At 41.7% G+C, this 18,504-nt stretch overlaps 2 protein-coding genes across 3 annotated transcripts in view; one reads left to right on the top strand and one right to left on the bottom strand.

The window, feature by feature from the left end:
* On the bottom strand, positions 1 to 3,586 carry C5orf51 (C5orf51 homolog). 2 transcript variants are annotated; one of them, XM_424778.6, is made up of 6 exons: positions 2,784 to 3,586; positions 2,259 to 2,365; positions 1,734 to 1,880; positions 1,378 to 1,509; positions 1,048 to 1,162; positions 1 to 442 (listed from the first exon to the last, which is right to left on the bottom strand). In XM_424778.6, exons 1-6 carry the CDS (start codon positions 3,064 to 3,066, stop codon positions 153 to 155), a joined length of 1,074 nt encoding a protein of 357 aa, XP_424778.4. In that variant the 5' UTR covers positions 3,067 to 3,586; the 3' UTR covers positions 1 to 152. The 2 variants fall into 2 exon arrangements, with proteins under 2 accessions (XP_424778.4, XP_040512492.1); XM_040656558.2 differs by having other exon boundaries at positions 2,526 to 2,972.
* A 10,695-nt stretch (positions 3,587 to 14,281) lies between these two features.
* The window catches only part of OXCT1 (3-oxoacid CoA-transferase 1), an 86,585-nt gene continuing 82,362 nt past the window's right edge, over positions 14,282 to 18,504 (top strand). Inside the window, exons 1-2 of the mRNA NM_001006578.3 lie at positions 14,282 to 14,498; positions 17,746 to 17,854. Of these exons, the coding sequence (NP_001006578.2) occupies positions 14,421 to 14,498; positions 17,746 to 17,854 (187 nt within the window). The 5' untranslated portion in view covers positions 14,282 to 14,420. The remainder of the gene's footprint in view (positions 14,499 to 17,745; positions 17,855 to 18,504) is intronic.

Below are 18,504 nucleotides of genomic sequence, written 5' to 3'. Positions count from 1 at the left end.
TTCTTTGAACTCATGCTTTAATGCAACTGAGCATACATTTTGTACGAGCAGGCAGGCTCCGAGGCACAGCAGGTCTCAGCCTGGTGCAGTCAGTCATCCTATTAGTGCTCATCACACAGCGAGCAGCTTCCAACAGAGCAACAGTGACAAATCTAGCTGTGGACTTTCCTGAGGTAACATAACATTTCGTTTGCACTTATTGTGTTCCATCCTTGGTCTTTCAAAGGTCCCTCACACACAGCAACATACTTTGTTAACATGGTTTTGCCCAGCTCTCGGAAATCTACCAGTGCACCCTGTGATCTGCTGCCCAGGTCACCGTCAGACACAGAGTCCATCATCTTGAGGCTCTCCTGCTTTCCCTCTCCGCAGTATTTCAGTCCCCAGTAGCACATTTCTCCACTGTACATCATGGCCAGTAAGTGGGTGTCACTAAATACACCTGCAAAACACAATTTAGATCAGGTGTTTTATTCTTCCCTTGTGAACAAATAGATGGTTTATTACTTTTTTCTTAGCAATGCAGCAAACAATGTTGACAAAGGCAACATAAGCCTATTCAAGAGGTAGACTAAAGCACACATTTCTACAGCTAGACGACTGAAGCTCCCCAGAAAGAGAACGTGGATCAAGGTCTTACTTAGTTCACCCACTTTGCCCTTCCATAATACTTAAGTATTTAAGATGGGCATATAAACTGCTAATTGTGTTTGCCTATTTATCCTAGAGAATTTCAGTATTTCTTTAAATGCAGGTAAGGTGATGTATATTCATATTAGAGTACCTGTGTGCCTTTCAACATGTCCAACAAGAATATACTATTTGAGCATTACTTTAACTTGTTTTAAGCAATAGCAGCACTACTGCCTACTTCTCTCTCACATCTGCTTGGGTTTTTTTGTTTGTTTTGTTTGCTGCTTTTGTCCTAAAAAGTGTCAGTTTTTGAATGCAAATGAAGTTAAAAACAATGTAATAAAGATTTCATAAAGTGGAGCAGTTACTGGTGTGTGCTGTACTTTTTGTTGTTGTTCTTGTTGCTGTTGTTACCTTCACTGAGTAGTCTAGCTGTGTCTTTATCTTGAAGCAAGACATCTCCATCTAAATGAAGAGGGCATCTAAAGCTAAGCATCCTCTTCAGGTAATGAACTCCATCATTAAGACACTGAATACAGCATAAAAAAAGAGAAAAAAAGATAAATTCTCATTAATTTAATGATAGCCAGAAATACTTCCAGGTATTAACCTCCCCAGTCTTATTTATAAGGAAAAATTGAAGAAGAAAAAAAAAAAAGACGTATTTTAAAAGAAAAAAGTCATGCTTTCAATTGTTCTTACAGGCACTCATACCCTCAGAGCACTACACAAAATCTCCTTTACCTTTTTAAATAAAGCAATGTTTCCTCGCAGCCATTCACTCCTTTCTTTTGCTGTATGACAATACATGTAAAGCAGCGCTCCTTTTCTCCAGTAAAGACATTCTACCAGATCTGTACCTAGGATGTTGATGGGCTGAAATGAAATCCAGCAAACTGTGATAAGCCAAGAAATAAACCATCTGAGCTATCATATACACACTCACGCATGCATACATATTAAACTTGCAACTTTAAAGGCTGTGTTCAACAACAGTGCTTAGTCATATGTCCAATACTTTGCATTTATGTTGCCAAAAGCCTCTGGAATCAGGAAATGTTAGATAGTTAATTCTCTGGATGAATAATGTTAGTACTCACTTCTTCATTTATGCTGCATTCCCTCACTAAGTCTTCTGGGTCTGAAAGAATACAAATAAGTTCTTTAACTTTTTGCAAGGAAGATTCCCCTGCAAAATCTTCATCCACAAGCTGGCTTTCCTCGAAATAGGTAACATCTAAGACAGCCTATGGAAACAAGGAGATACACAATGTAAAAATACCACCAGCAAAATAATCAGATGGTGGCGTGTAGTAACAGGTACACTTGTTACAGGTTATGAAGGATTACAATTTTAAAGTAGCTCTTAATTTTAACAAGTAACGAGTTTAAAGTCTGAATGTTGAGGGTTGACATAGCCCTTCATGTCCTATAGTAACAGCATACTTAGTATCAACTCCTAACTCATCCCCTAACCCAAGTAAAAGCAGAGCTGTATTTTATGCATGTTCTGTTACCACACAGGCTCAGTGACACAGACCAGTTTCTGCAGTACCCTACCCTCTCCCACACACCAGAAGGTGGCCTATTTTAAAGCAGGGCTTTATGTGCTTTGTATGTACTACCTGCGTGTAAAGCTGTAGAAGCGTGGAATGACGTGCTTTCTCTTTCCCTTCTTTACAGAGGTCCTTTAGTTTCTCCAGAGCAGCTGAACCCTTTGCTAAGAAGATACCTGAAGAAGAACACAGTGCTCCCTTAGTGCTGACAAGCATGAAAGCCTGGCACACTGCCCCTTCCCACTCGGCGTGGGTTAGTCCTTGTGATACCTGCAGCAGCCGATAACAACGCAGCCCTTGCACAGGCACTGCGCTGCCAGCCCTGCCGTCACCGACCTGAGGGCCTCCTTGGGTACGGCTCCATACCACGCAAGCAACACCACACACCGCACGGGCACAGCGGCCGCCTCTGTACCACACACGGGCGGGCTTCATGCTCACCACCCGCTCCACAGAGCAGCCTCAACATTCCGCGAACCCGCGGTCTCTCCCCAGGCCCTGACTCTTTATTTGCGGGGGGACGAGCAGTGCCCTGAGCGGCTCGCCGGGGCCGAGGGAAGGCCTCCCTCTCCACTCCCTAGAGCCGCCCCTCACCATCGCCGCCCGCTCCCCTCGGCGCCGCCAGCCGCCGGCCCAGCGCCTCCAGCCGCGGCTCCAACGCAGACACCACGCTCCCCGCCTCGGCCATCCCCCACCGCCTGCGCACGTCACCGCGCTCGGCACCGCGAGACGCGAAGGCTACGGGGCGCCGCCATAAGCGCAGCGGCAGCGCCGTGCACACGCGCAGTAGCTCCCGGCGGACCGCGCCTTCTCTCGGGAGCTGCGGGGAGCACAGCCGCAGGGTGGCGTTACACCCCTTCCCGCCCTCGCTTGCCATTAGTGGCCGTTACGTGCGTTATGGCGGCGGCGCTGTGCTCCGCGTGTGGAGGTGTCGCTGTGAGAGGGTGGCCGAGACGCCTTGGGTCTGCGGCGATACTCTCGCTCCGCTTTGCTGTCTGAGTTAACAAAGTTCACCCCGTAGCCTCTAGGGGTGGGCAGCTGGCCTGCTAGGAAGAAAAAGCAGTCCTATTTCTCCTCACCAAAGCTTGGTAACTGGCATTTATTGTTTTGAGTAAGAACAGCAATTATGTGTTTCCATACGTTGTTTCTCCAGCTCTCCCTCCTCACCTGTCTGAAAGAAAACTGCATGTCAGTGTCCGTTTGTGTCACACACTGTGACTTGGCACGCTGCTCTGGATTTGGTTAGCCCACACATTTCAAGAGTGGGTGAGGATGTTTTCCTCTTCTGCCTGGCAATCCCCTTCCAAGCTGCGTGGTGCTCGTGCTGATAGTTCTTGTCTCCCGCGGGTGTACCTCCAAAGCATGGCTGCACTTCACTGCTGTGTCTGTAACCAGGCAGAGGACATACAGACGTGGATGCTTTTGCTGTTGCCTGTGTTATATGACATACCGAGGTGCTGTCAAACAGATCAGACACAATGCAAAAGTAAAAGCAAAAGGCTATATATATATATATATATATATATAAATTTTGAGATGAAATCTCTTAGTGTTTTTGTGTATACTGTTATTTACTCCTGCACAGTCCACACACAAATACATATTTCCATCTAAAGAACATCTGCCCTTATACTGAAAGTGCTAAGGTAAGTAACTGTATTAGAGATAGGCCTTCATGTTTTAAATGAAATGCAGTAGTTTCCACACTGTCAGTTCTGGCACTGAGAAGTGGCTGTGTGCTGGTAAGTTAACTTCAGGTTCTTCAGACTGCTTCTTGCTTAGTCCTGCTATAATTCTCATTTCAAAATCCAGCTATGATTTATGTTGCTATCTTATTGATCTTCTTTAGAAGTTGGCAGGCGAGCCTTCAGTAGAGAAGGAGAGAAGGAGATGTCATCTAATCTTTCATGGTGTCTCTTTTGGAGAAGCAAACAAATAAAACTAAAATGGTTGTTTGTTGACTTAATTGATAAAGGAAGTAGTATTGTTCCTCTGCCTGTACTCAGGCACTGTAGCTTATTTTAGATGTATCTGTTCCAAAGCTAAAGGTATATGCTTTTGTCCAGAACCTGTTATCCACTGTTTCTTTAAATATGCTGTGGAATCTGTTTTTGACCTTTCTTACCAGTGGCTTGACTGAAAGGGATATGTTTCTGTTAATAGTAATCTAGCAAAATAGAAACTGCTACAGGTTGAGAGAAGAAAAAAAATGCCTTCTCCAAGCTTCATTCCCCCTGGCAGTAGAATCCCAAGCTGTGTCTTGAACCTCTTAGAGCTACAGTACTAGTAATCCTCATGCACCTTGCAGAGCACTTTGCTCAGAAGACTGATACTTTATGTTTTAGTTTTGCCTAGAACTTGTTTTAGATAAAAGCCCTGACAAATGCTGGCAATTCTTGAAAACAGTGTCCTGATTTGGGGTTTTCTACTTCTTCCCCTTCTTTTCAGGATTGGAAAATTGTAAAATTTAGTTTTTTCTGAGTTTTCCACAAAGTAAGTTACATCTTTTCTTTTTTTTTTTTCCTCTATGTTCAAGAAAAATATTATGTCTAGGTGACTCCCAGCATAAATCTTCTTGAAGCAAAAAGCATTTTCTCTGTAGAGTTGTTTTAGGGAATTGTTACAGTATGGTAAAAAAAGTTTCAAGTAAATGTGTTTATGTAGTCTTTGTGATAATTTGCTGCCTAGTGCTTCCTAATTTTGAAGCTACTGTTACTAATAAGATGTTGGCTATTTAAAAATAGGCTCTGTTCTTACGTTGGTGGAAGCACAACAGGAAAAGCTTCACAGTATGTAAACAGTTGTGGCTGATGCAGGAGAGAGAGCTGTTATTATTTCACCTTTCAGAGTCAAGAGTATGGTGTTGCCACAACTGTTCTCTTGTCACATGCGGCTTATATATAGATATGTATATGTGTTTATATGCATATGTATGCATATACAGTGTGAACGCACATGGATGGAGTATGTACTTGAACATTCTAATAGCCTTTGTTTTTGCACAGTATCCGTAGTAGGTCACTCTGAAAATAATGCCTCATTTATTTGCACAGAAACCACAACAGATACAAAGAACATGATGACAGTATTTGATAGAGCAAATATTCCACTACAAAACAGTATTTTTCAAAAACACTTACTACCACTAGCTATGCATTTTCACCAGCAGTGAACAGGTGCCTGCATGTGACCCTCTGTTGCCGTTGCCAGTACTGAAACCCACCATCCACTGCTTCACTGTGCAACATTTACTGTTTACTCCATAAACATTCAGCAACCACTGGTGTATATCATTTTTCCACATGGAGGAATTCAGTGACACCATTGCTTCATCTGCATTTCAGTATGTCATATGCTGTTCTGTCAGACAGCCTCTCTGCTGTCATCTGTTGCACAGCAACAGAATGTAATGGAATATTTGTAGAAAGGTTCAACTATACCATCACTCACCTGCATAATGAAATAGGAGGCATTACTTTCAGACCAGCCCTCATACATGAGTAATAATTACAGCTATCATTTTTGTCTCAGAAATTTGTAGTTCCAAAATATTCAATAGGCTCTGTTTTCATTGAGCATGCATTTTTTCTCATATTTATCTGTTTCAGTAGATTCTGCTGGGGTTTTTTTTCCTTCCAAAAAAAGTACTAATACTCTTTAGTCCTTCTGAAATTTGTAAATGTGCTTGCTGCTAGAGAAACAGACTGGCTGTAACTGGCTTTCTGTGGTTTTCTGGCAGTATTGGCTAACTATCCTGAGAAACATAACTGAGAGAGTGGGCTAGCCTGAGATCTTTCAACATCTGAAATCTATGAATCTATTAGGACAACTATTGTCTTGAATGTGTGCAATCTACCTTGCTTTAGAAGTGGAAACCTCTTTTATTTCTGGAAGCTAAAGAAATTAGACATGTGTATGTGGTTCCTTTGTATATTTAGTATTACCCCAACTAATTTTTAACAAGAGGAACTGGAAAACCATGTAGGTAAGAAAATATTTACTTTCATTTAAAAGTACAGAAAAGTCTAGGTAAAAAAACTTTACACAGCAATGAATTTTACACTTTTATCATTACCAGCAGTCTCAAGAACTTTGAAGTTCTGCAGGCTGTGCAAATTTTCTTGAGTTATCACACATAAATGGGGTGATAAATAAATAATATTAATTTTTGGTGAAAATATGTGTACTGTGACTGTATATTTCAATAGTAGCTAGTGATGAAGGTACCACTGAATTACTAATGGTCTGTTTTGGTCAGAAACTGACTCTTCATCAAGAGATACTAGACATTATCCCTTATCCAGCAATTCCTAACAGTTTAAAAGTCCATGGTCAAAATTTGGCTTCGAAATGAACAGCAAATACATTATGGATATTAAAACAGATATACTGATTTCAGTTTAGAGCAGCATGCTTTAACTTCTGTAGTATCTGGAAAAGTTTATAGTGCAGCAGTTGGCAAGTATCTTAGAATGACAGTGAGTTACTATGATTTCCATGACTAGTTAGCTTTCATATGCCTCTCCAGAATTAATATATTTCGGATCTATTGGAATGAGTACCCAGTGTCAGTTTTACTATGAATAATACATCAGATTTGTGTAGGTAATTTGTTAGCTGTCTCTGATTTAAATATAATAATAATAACAACTGAGAAGAATATGAGTTGATTTAATAAAGACTGGATAGGCAATGAGATTCTAATAGACTTAGAAACTATATTTGATTTCCGACGAATTACTGAAGTTTGGTATATATTTGTAAAGTATAGGTAGGAATGGCAAAGTTTCATGAGGAAACAAATGAGAAATAACACACCTTTGGGCTTTTGTTAATTAATTAATTAATTTCCATTTAACAGATTACACACTTCTAAAATATGCAAAGCCATAGCGACCTAAAGTAGAGGCAGATACAAGCTCAGTGTTTGTTAGTGTGACTTCAGGATTTAATCAGAATTCGTGTGTGCTGTGAGTATTAGGTTAGTTTATCTGCCTTATAAAAGACAATATTCTGGTAAGTTGTACCTCTAATAATTGATATGGGTTTAAATAATAAATGTTTGCTCAAAATATATTACTTTAGTTCAGTCTTGGATCGTTTTGCACTGTCTGACAACCTTTAGTGAGTAAAGAGGTGAATGGATGTGTCAGTTTCTCAATCTGTTTTTAGCTACCCTAGACAAAGCTGCCTCAGTAAAGATTGTATTGCTGCTGTCAGTCTTAGATGTCAGAATTCCAGCTCTGTTATCTGAAGGTGTATAGATTTTGCTTATATAAATAGCTGTGAGAAACTGATTTTATAGAAGTGTATTATATGCATAGAATATTTGGTCCTTTGCGTGTCTTTCATCCCTGTATTTGAAGAAAATAGTTCAACTCTTTAAAATAAGCAAAAATATTTTGCATTATGCACAGAAACTATTATGCATATTTATAGTATGTGAGCTTCATGACTTTGCTGTATCTAATAATATCTGTAAGAAAGATGGTCAGTATCATGGTATCACTTTTCAAATGCCTCTCTGAATAACAGAGAGACGTGCTCTTCCTCATTAGAATTACTGCGGAAGGTGTGCAGAAATGGAATGCAATCCGAACAATGCTAAAAAAAATGGTTATCAAAGCTTTCCTTCATACTTGTGGAATTAAGTTCTGTGAAAATGATTTCTTGAGCTCAGTGTCACAGTGTCACAATGTCATGTCACTGATTAAGGAAGCATTAAATTAAATCGGTCAACTTAATAAGGCTATGTATTCATACTAAAATACATTTAAGTCAGCATATTTGATGTTTATATCTATGATTCCAAATGTGAAATCGGGTACTTTGTTCAACAGATGTGAAATATATTAATTCTGGAGATGCGTGTGAACACTAACTATTTATATGTTGTGAGTTAGCAACACAACACAGGGTTCTCATGCCAGGAAGATTTCTTTATTGCTGTGATGGTTATGATCATGATGCTGTGTATTTATGCTTATTCTTATAGGCAAGCCTTTTATATTCCAACATACATATTCAGTACATTTTCACTAACAATCCATTGGCTGGAAAGCAAGCAAGTTCCATAACTTCATAACTTCTTCATAATCAGCAGAAAATTTATCTTATGCCTAGCTACAAAAAAACCCTGTTTATTCAGATCTCCTGTCTCCTTTCCAGAACCTCATTATCAGCAAGTCGACATTCAACAAGGCTGAGCTGACCTCTCCATCACACTTATAACTACCCTAGGTGGCTATATGTTTGTTTCTCTAAACTTGCATGACTGTTCTGTTTTACTTGCTTCTAGTATGTTCATATTTCAGATAGGGGTTTGACAAAATAAAACCATCTTCCTTGTTATAACATGGTCACCTGCATGTGGAACAACATGGTACCTGATTGTCATTTACATAGCTTCAGAAAATATAAGATGATTTAAGAGTGATTATTGGTTATTAGGAAATGGCATGTGCTGAACTTTGAAGTTGGAACTGCTTTTCTAAAACCATCTTCCTGGAAACACGGTATATTAGAGCCTGACGTAGTGATGGCTTCTTGCTGCTGAAGAGAGAGTTTAAGTAGCTTTTTAAACAGCAGATGTAAAGTGTACAATAATCTATAATGCAGTGAAACAGTTTACTGGTAACAGGCAAAGAAACCTGGATTTTTCTATTTTATGGTTAATGGTCAAAGAACTGTGTGTACTGTGAACAGCCTTGTCATTCTTCTGCCTGGCACATTTAATTTATGGGTTCCTGTAAGTGTTGGTTTGGGAGAACTTGCTTATAGTAAACATCACCTCAGTCTCTAAATGTTGCAGATTACTGTGTTCATAATTTAGTGTATTATTTCACAGTTGACTTTAAGCTAAGACAGAAATAATGCCATTTGATCAAAAAAAACCAAACCAAACCAAAAAAAACCAACCTTATCTGCACGTTCTCACAACTTAATTGCATTCATTTCAGAGTTCCAAAATGGTTTGGTGTATGAAGTTGGCTTGTTTATCTGGCTGAATACTGCCTTTTTTTTTTTTTTTTTTTTTTTTCCTAATGCTGACTGAGTACCTAGCTGATCTGGGTGGCTATAAGCTGCATGGCAACCTAGATGATTTTCCCCCAGTTTGAAATAGTAAGTTCTTGAGACTGTAATGTGTAACTTACCTTAGAGAACTTTCACCTAACCTGTAGTAAGGTTTTTTTACATCATAAAAAGTTTTATGTTGTTAATTTCCTTGGATCAAAGCAAATTAATTCTACTAAGTGGTATTTTGTATTAATCTGTGTGGCAGTATAATAGTTGAGAGTCAAGTGAATTAGTTGGCATTTTAGTGAGAATCTGAGACACTTCTTGCCATTCCTGTAGTAATTAGATTCAGTGCAGCCTATGAGATTACCGTGGTCACCTAAATATCTCTGTACTAAATTTGCTGCAGATGTAGTTCCTAACTGAGGCCTGCTAGTTTTAAGTGAGAATGTCCATGGTAGCTGGAGGAATATAAATGTCAAACTGTGTGCCCTGTTTGAGAGTTCAGCGGAGTATAATAGGGCATTTTTTACAGTGCTCAATCTATTGTGGGAATTAACTGGGCATGTTTCATGGTACTGATGATCTTAAATGACTGTATTTGCTAAACCTGCACAAAACTCCCAAAACAGAGTGGTGAAGTCTGTGAACTGTTAGAATATGTTTTCAAACTGGCCCCTGAAAAAAAAAAAAAAATCTGGATCTTTGAAGACCTGTTTGGAGCTACTGAAATTGTGAACAAGAGTCCCAGGAGCTTCACAACAAAAGGATGTGTGCTCATTAAGACAGGGAAGTCAGCTGTGATGTACGCTTAACAGCCATCTAGCTCCTTTTATGTGTGCATTTGTAGAGCCAGATCAAAAATGAGACTGTTCTATTTTACCAAAATCAAGAGAGAGCTAGAGGCAATCCCCATATTCTAAGATTAACTAGGCCTTCTAAAAATTGGATGAGTGAATGAGATGTTTCTTTTTAAATCACTTTGTAGAGAATATAATAAAAAAATTCAGATTTTGTTCTATGTCTTATGTGAAAGCTTAGTTACCTGCGTAAGTAATTCTTCTGTTCATTTGATTGAAACTGAGAAATGAAATGTAAAACAAAATGACTGTTCCATTTTCCTAATATATGTGTAGGGTTCAGATCTTGCTTCCAGTTGAGAATACTGACCCAGCTATTGATGGACTGGCCCACTGCAGAAGAAAGTTCTGAACTTGAGACAGTTGTTTCTCCAGCAGCTGAACTGAGCAAAGCAATTCAGATAAGACTTGATTGGCACCTGGTTTTGTTAGAACATGCAGGGAACAGGCTCCATAGAGAATGGATGATCAAATACATACATGGATTTGTATTGCATGTGTGGATTTGCATGCCAGACTCTTGTCACCAAGAACAGGTGCTGTCCAGCTTAAGAACCACACCCATGAAATGGATGGCAAAGTCCAAGTTTCACCTGTAACTTATTTCCTCCTTGATACTGATAGACTAGGCTCATGCTTTTTTTCATTTCCATCTCCAATATCTGTCCTATAGTCTCACTGTGGAGCACTAGCTGCAGTGAGTTATGGGATGTATGATTTGTTTATTGCATGCAATTTCTGAAGAAGTGGCTCTGTGTTATTGTGTTAATGTTTTGTATTTCTTTCTGTCAGTTACATTTCAAATACAACAACAAAGATTTCACCACTAGTAGTTTTTTAAAGGCTGCCTGGAGCCTGCTAAAGTAAGTTGTGTTTGCTGGTGAGGTTTGTTTGAACATACCCCATGTAATATATTGCAGAATCTGGAAAAGCCTGTTCCAGTAGTGCTAACCAACAAGAGCTGACATGCAATGTGACAGATGCTCAGGATTCCTGTTTCCAGTTTGTTTCTGCAGCCCCTTGTGTTATATTTATGTTTAATCTTCAACAAGGGTAGATTGTAAAATAACCTCATTCTTGCAGAAGAAATCCTGACAAAAAGAAAGAGTAAGAGATTAGTAACATTTACTGAATTAGAATTTAAACCAGTCTCCAATATACTAACATACATCACCTCCACAGTTGATGTCTGCAAATATCTGCTGAATGGGCTTTTTTTTTTTTTTTTCTTCCTCCCATTCCTCCAGTAAAGGAAAGATAAATCACTTATCTCTTTTCCAGAGCTAGTAGGTATGCTGTCTGTCACAGTTGAAGGTTATTACACTTAACTATTCTAGACAGAATTGATAACAGTTACTAAATATGTTTTATTAAAAAATGAATAGAGGTGCCAAGGATCATGTTGAATAAAATACTTTTGTGATCTTTTTTTAAATAAAAATTCCCTAATCTAAGTAGTATATGATTACACTTTATAAATACCCTGGTTTTGAATGGAGTCTAGCATCTACAGTAGTCAGAAAGTTTAAAGTTTTCTGTTTTTAAGACTACCCAACAATACAGCATGGGGCTGTGTCAGGGGAGGGTCAGGTCAGGGATTGAGAAAATATTCTTCACCAGTTTGTGTTTGGGCACTGGAACAGACTCCCCAGGGCAGTGATCATGGCCCCAAGCTGCTGTAGTTCAAGGAACATTTGGATACTGCTCTGAGTCATAGGGTTTGGATTTTGGACGGTTCTGTGTGGGGCCGGGAGTTGGACTCGATCTTGATGTGTCCCTTCCAGGTCGAGATATTCTTTGTTCCTGTGACATGATGCATGACATAGACACTCTACTGTTCTGTATCAGAACAGTAAAATATGAGTGTTACAATGGAAAGTGGAGTAGTGTGAAACAAACAAACGAACCCTACAGATTATGGGTTTGTTTGGTTGTGTTTTTTGTTTGTTTGTTTTTTTGTTTGCTTGGTTGTTGTTGTTGTTGTTTTTCCCATTTAGGTGAGGTTCTACTAAGTTTCTTATTGTAATAAAAATCTTTATTGGCTTTCCATGGGCTGCTCTAGAGGTTATTCACAGATAAAGGACTGCTCTTGACAAGCAGTTGTTGATTCTTACTATGTAGCTTCAGGATCCCTTCATACTCTAATATCCCTTTTTATATCCCAGTCTTTCACCCCTCAAGAGAAATTGCTACCAGAGTCAGTTGGCAGGACTCCTCAACAGCTCCATAAGTTTTTCTTCAGAACTCTTGATTCTGTGATTCTGCCATTTGCTTTAATTTCTGTAAATCACTGGAATGTGGCTTTTTTGTTTCCAGTTGAATTTTGCCCTTGGTATTTATGTTATGTATTAACTTTCATTTGCCAATTTCCTGCTGATTTTTAATGCTTTCACTAAATCTGAAAATCCCCATTTTTCTTTGTAAAGAATGTTTTTTCTTTGTAGTAACTTCCTTTCACTTGAACTTAGTGAATAAGCTGAACATTTATATTCACATGGTTTACTGATGTATTCAGTCATTCATGCAAGTGGTAGCCCTTCTATCTTCCTCTAGGAAAATATATCTCCTGTAAATGCTATGAGAGGATATTAAAATTTTGGAATAGCATTGCACAGGATCTTATAATTATTTTCTTATTACCTAGGTCAGCTATAAGTAAATGTTACAAAATTTGTGTAGAAATGAAGTTGTTCATCTCAGTTCTGGTTTTTCCTCCTGTACAAACAAATGAAACAAAACAGTTGGCCTATTTGCCAACATCGCTGACATAGATCCCAACAGAGACACTTCACTGCTGTCTGCAAGGTTTGTGTATCAGGTGAACTGTAGCTGTATTGGTGTTGCTGAGAATGCATAGGAAGCATGCACAGTAGTGTGGTGTGTGAGGGGTCAGTGCCACACAGCTGCTGCATGCTGCTGGCAGAATTCACAGGCCAGCACCTGCAAGGGTGGACCAGCACTGAACAAATGAGATGGATGTGCACAAACACTTCTGAGAGAGACCAGAAGCACTCTCTCAGAAACTTGGCTTCTTTGCTGTAAATTACCCTGCCATAATTGTGTTCATATGGCAAAAGCTGAGTACAGCAAGGCTGGTTAGCTGTGCTGCAGATAAGAATAGCAATGTGACAGGGAGGGAATGTGATGTAATGTAATGCCTGTTTTTTTGGTTTTTTTTGGGGGGGAGGGGGGGAGGTGGATGGGGGAGGGGTGTCCTCTTTTCCTGCACCTACACTGCTTCTTGCTTTTTCCTGTGAATCTTTGTTCCATTTGGCATCTTCTGATATGAACTGTTCGTTTGCGGGTATTTTTAGAAGGTATAAATAATGGTGAAGGCATGCTTTGAATTTTCCTCCTAGCAGATACAGGAGTGCTGGCACTAAAACGTTCACATCATGTGACTGCTTAAACCAGTATACATCTATTCTAGTAACATTTTCCACCCAAACACACCACCTAACTGCCTGGTGGAGACCACATGCTGCCTGGGACTGGCTAACCTTGAGGGCTCTGCATCTGGAACTTAACTGTTCAAAGCCCACATCCCTAAGTTTAATGCTCCATCCCTAAGTTTAATGCTCGTGGTTTCAATTATTGATCAGGATTTGACAGGACAGAATGTTAGGTTGTTAGATCCCCTTCTCTGGATGTGCAAGAAAAGACAGATCTGCAAATAAACTTAGCACACCTTCAGTCACATCTGAAATCCTGAAAGAGCACTTTACAAGGATATGTCTGTTGGCACAAGTTGTCTTGTTGTACAGTGGGGCATCACCAGTAAAGCAGAGAACACACACTTCACCACGGTGATGATCTGTAACGTTAATTATTATTCCACTTTGGTCCACGCACGTTTGCCGTCAGTCGGAGCGTCTTTAAGAACCGAACTGCTGGCCGCGTTCTTTTTTCAGCGTGCGGGGTGCAGGCTCGGGGAGCCGGGCTGCCAGCAGGCTCGGGGACACCGGGCAGGGCCGCGACGCTGCTCGCTGCCGCCGAGGGCCGAGCCCCGGGGGACACTCAGGTTCCTGGGGCTGCCCCCGGCCGCCCACAGCGGGCACAACACCTCGGGCAGCGGCGGCGCGAGTGAAGCGCTCGCCGCGGCAGGTCGCCAAGCCCCGGCTCCCTCAGGCCGCGGCCCCTCGCCGCGCCACCGCCCCTCCGCCCGCCCCGCCTCGGGCGCAGCCGACGTCAGTGGGCGTCGGTGCCGAGCCCCTCACCCTCCTTCGGCACATGTGACCCGGAGCCGCCGTCCTCAGCGTGCTCGGATCTTCCGCCCGCCGTTGGACGGCCGCCGCCTCCCGCTCGTCTCTGCCCGCAGCCCCTCCGCTCCTTCTCCGAGTCGTGCAGCGCGAAGATGGCGGCGTACAAATTCCTGCTGCCGCCTCTCGGCCGCCGCATCCTCCTTCCCGCCGCGCGGGCGTGGGGCGCAGAGGTAAAGCGCGGCGAAGCGGGCTTGTCCCGCGGCGGGGCTGCCGTGACCTTGGCGGGATCTCTGCGGCGAGGCGGGAGGCCGGGGACCGCCCTGCCGCCCAGCGCCTCCGGGGGTGGCCTCGCCAGTGCGCGTCAGCGAAGGGATGCTTTTTAATGCTTGTTAATGATATATATTTTTTGCTAGTAATAGGACGCTTCCGGCGCTAGGGAGCCGTGCGGGCATCAGGACTGGTAGCGAGATGCGGGGCGGTGACCTTGGGCCGTGCTGCGGGTTCGGTTCTCTTACTGCCCGGCCGCAGGACGAGGCTTTGCGTCCCGGCGCTCCGTGCCCGGGCAGCGCTCCCCACGCTCTGCAGGTGCGGGGCTGCGGTGCCAGGCGCAGGTGTCGGAGCGCGGCCCTCCGCTGCCTGGCGGCTCGCCCCTGCTTTCCGGGGGGGAAGGCTGCGCCAAACCTCACCGCTCTGCTGCTTTCCAGCCTGTCTGGAGCCAGAGCTAATTAATTTTTTTCCCCAGGTGGCTGTACCCGTGGCTTTTCTTCCTGTTACTGTGCTTTAGTTGAAAAAACAAATTCATTTGCTTCCAGTGCTCGTAGTTGCCTGACATCATGTCTTTATGAACAAATGATCGTCTTTTTTAGTCCTTATTATGCTAAATTATACTTCTGCTTTTCTGTGAATTTTGCCTTTCTGCATGTCTTGCTGTTTTCTGCAAAGCTTCTTTCCCTTCAGCTGACTATTCTGGTCAACTCCTCTGTTCCTGGTTGCCCTAGTTTTGCTTGGGTAAAGTTTTCCATGGTGTCTGGCTGACACGGTGCTGTGTGTCGGACTTTGGGGTGTGATCAACTGTATTTTCACCCTATGTGTTAGCACTTGCTGAGTGGTGCTTATACAGAGCCAAGGATGTTTTGGGTTCTCACACTGCCCTGCCACTTGGGAGGGAGGGGACAGAACCGGGACAGCTGACCCAAACTGGCCAAAGTGGTGACCCACATTACGTGGGCTGAACAGTAGAGCTGGGGGAGTTGTATGGGGGCTTCTGATGTTCAGAGACTGGCTAAGCATTGGTCATCAAGAGGTGAACAGCTGTGTTGTGCATCACTCACCTTAGGTATTCTTTTTTATTTCTCCCCCCTCCCCCACTTCCCGATGTATTAAACTATCTATCTCAACCTACAGGTTTCACTTTATTTCCCCCAGTTCTCTCCACCATCCCACTACAAAGGGTAGCAAGCTGCCTGCTGAGTTAAACCAAAACTCTACTATGCACTGTGTGAACCTGGGCTGCCAGAGTTGCAGCCCTGTCCAGGGACTTCAGCTTCCTCCTCCCGCTCATTGCAGTCACAGCCTGTTGCTCTCCAAATGGTATAGTGAATGAGGAAGGGGCTGAGAAAAACATACTTAGTGTAGTAGGATGGGAACTGTTATTGGAGGCACCCAGCCTGCTAGCATGCTGGATACATGTGCTGTTCCTTTGTTCCCTACTGTTATGGGCAGTTAGGAAGATTTACCACGTGGTCACTTAAGAATGTTCTTATCCATATGAGCATGGGGATGCAGCAGTACGCAGCCTCCCTCCAGCCCAGTTGCTCTGCTCAGCTGCCCTGCTGTGCCTGCCTGCAGCCCAGTTGTACTGAAATGCCTGGTGCTGCTAGCACTGCTCCTTTTGTCATGCCCTTGCCAAACAGGGCCAGAAAGTGTGTGCTTTGCTGTCTGACTGCAGTTCTGAAAAAAATATTTCTGAAAGAAATAGCCATGGTACAGCAGAGAAGGGTCTCTTTCTCAGTACCACAGTTCCCACTATAGAAATATTTTTCTGAGCTCATTGAAGTGGGTGACTATTAGTGTTTGCAGTGGGAAGGAAAAAATCCTTCATTCAGAAAGCTTTTCTTAATATGCAGTGTAAGCCCTTCTAGCCTTAATTTTATGAGGGAGGCAGTTTGTGTAATCTTGAAACTGAGCCAAAAATTACTACCCTGGTTGTAAATGAATCTTAAGACAACTGTAGAGAATTATGCCATTCTCCTTCAATTGTGTATGGATTAGCTTGTTCATTATTTACTTGCTCATTCTTCTTTCTCTAAGATTCCCACTTACACTGTAAAAGTAGGAGTGGAAACACCAATAGCTAGCATATTAACCTCCAAATACTCTCAATTTTTTTGAGGTTGTGGTGACTTAATTGCTGCTGGAGTGCTGGCTCCAGTCAGTATTTATCCATGATAACAGTGAAAAACAATAAAAGGAAAAAAAAAGAAAAAAAAAAAAGAGTTAGTATCGCTGCAATCTAAGAATACAGTAGAGGAAATGTGATTTTGATGTAACAAGCTGTGCCACAAAGTATAGATTTCACATTTTCCCTCCCTTTTTCATGCATCTGTATCAGTCTCCCTGATTCTAAGTTGCCCTCTATCAGTAAGACTACTTGAGACTGCATTAGGAGGCTGGGGGGAAGGTTCATGCCATCTGAGGACATCTGGTTACTACAGTGCTACTCTTTGGCCTCTGTTCTGAGTTTGTATTGATGTTGGCTCTCTACTTGAACATCTTGTATGCTCAGTGAATGTGTACCTTTGAAACTACAAGTAGTAATATATGAATGAGAGCAGTTTCTTGGTTGCCGTAACTCATGTGGGAGAGCATAGCAATAGGACAAGGAGTAATGGCCTAGAACTTCTACACAGGAAGTTCCATACTAACATGCTGAAGAACTTCTTTTTGGTAAGGGCAACGGAGCATGGGAACAGGTTGTCCAGGGAGGTTGTGGAGTCTCCTTTTATGGAAATATTCAAGACTCATTTGGATACCTACCTGTGTGACCTACTGTAGGGAGCCTGGTGTAGCTGGGGATTGGACTCAATGACCTTTTTCAACCCCTGTGATTCTGTAATTGCATTTGTGAATATGTTTACAGTAAGTAAAATTTTTTCAACAGTTATGAATGAAATTCCAGAATTTTAAATCTCTTTGAGTATTGTCCACCTGATGCAGGCGTGAAGCCTTTATAACACACGAACATCACAAAAGGATGTTGTGATTTCTGGGGCTAGAGAGACAGCAGAGTCCGTGTTCTAGGTAGCTGAGCCCATTTATTATTATCTCTTTCCACTCCTCTCTCCATCCTTCACAGTGTTTGTAGTAGCAGTATCTTTTCTTGACACCACCACCTATAGTTACCCAGGGACATGGTCATAATTACAGAACTGCCATATATTGCTTTTTATTCATTCACTTCTTTTACTATTGTTCCAGGCTTCTGGATGCTATTTTTCTACCAGCTGTCATCGCAACACCAAATTTTACACTGATCCCGTTGAAGCTGTAAAAGATATACCCAATGGGGCAACTATACTTGTTGGTGGTAAATACTTAAATTCTTTATGAGCACAAACTCTTATTCTGTAGATGAGATACTCTGTTTTGGTTCTTCTGATGTTAACTAATTTGATAATGCATATACTTGTTTGGTTACTTTAAACAAGTAAATTTCAACTCTACTAATCGTGGGATAGAACTTATCAGTAAGCAAATCCCCATTTCTTAGGTGGGGGAAAAGCCTTCAGAAAAACCTTAGGTGTTTTTTCCTGAGTAATAAAGTGTTAGACTTTAATTGTGCCAATTTGAACACTGAAAGTAAACTCAGTCTTTTGGATTAACGCCATTGTTTCAAACAGTGAAGAAATGAATTTTGATTAGACTATGTTAATGGTAGAGTTCTCTATCTGTACCTGCCTTTTCACTGGCTCACTGTGACCTTGAACAAATCACCTAAGCTGTTTATGGCTGTGGGTAGTGAAAGCACTACTTATCTACATTATTCTGAATGTGTCATATTTCCAGAAGAGTTAAGAAATTGTGTAACATTAGCTTTCAGTGTGACTGGAGCTGTTGAATATTTTGATGATTTTCACAATTTCTTGTTCAAGCTACTCAGACTGTCTCTTTATTAGCTTGATATAACTGATTTTTAGTACTGAAGAAGAGTAATGAAATAATGTTTAAAACATGGGA

Source organism: Gallus gallus, chromosome Z (assembly GCF_016699485.2).
Source record: "Gallus gallus isolate bGalGal1 chromosome Z, bGalGal1.mat.broiler.GRCg7b, whole genome shotgun sequence".
Lineage (NCBI taxonomy): Eukaryota > Metazoa > Chordata > Aves > Galliformes > Phasianidae > Gallus > Gallus gallus.
The sequence above is the reverse complement of the archived record's forward strand: the minus strand, read 5'-3'. Positions and strand labels throughout refer to the sequence as shown.

Coding starts and splice junctions, on each gene's coding strand:
- C5orf51 (XM_424778.6), bottom strand. CDS start 3,066: ATGGCAAGCGAGGGCGGGAAGGGGTGTAACGCCACCCTGCGGCTGTGC. Junction 1,881..2,258: donor TTCTACAGCTTTACACGCAG/GTAGTACATACA, acceptor TTGTTTCCATAG/GCTGTCTTAGATGTTACCTA. Junction 1,510..1,733: donor AATGCAGCATAAATGAAGAA/GTGAGTACTAAC, acceptor ATTTCATTTCAG/CCCATCAACATCCTAGGTAC.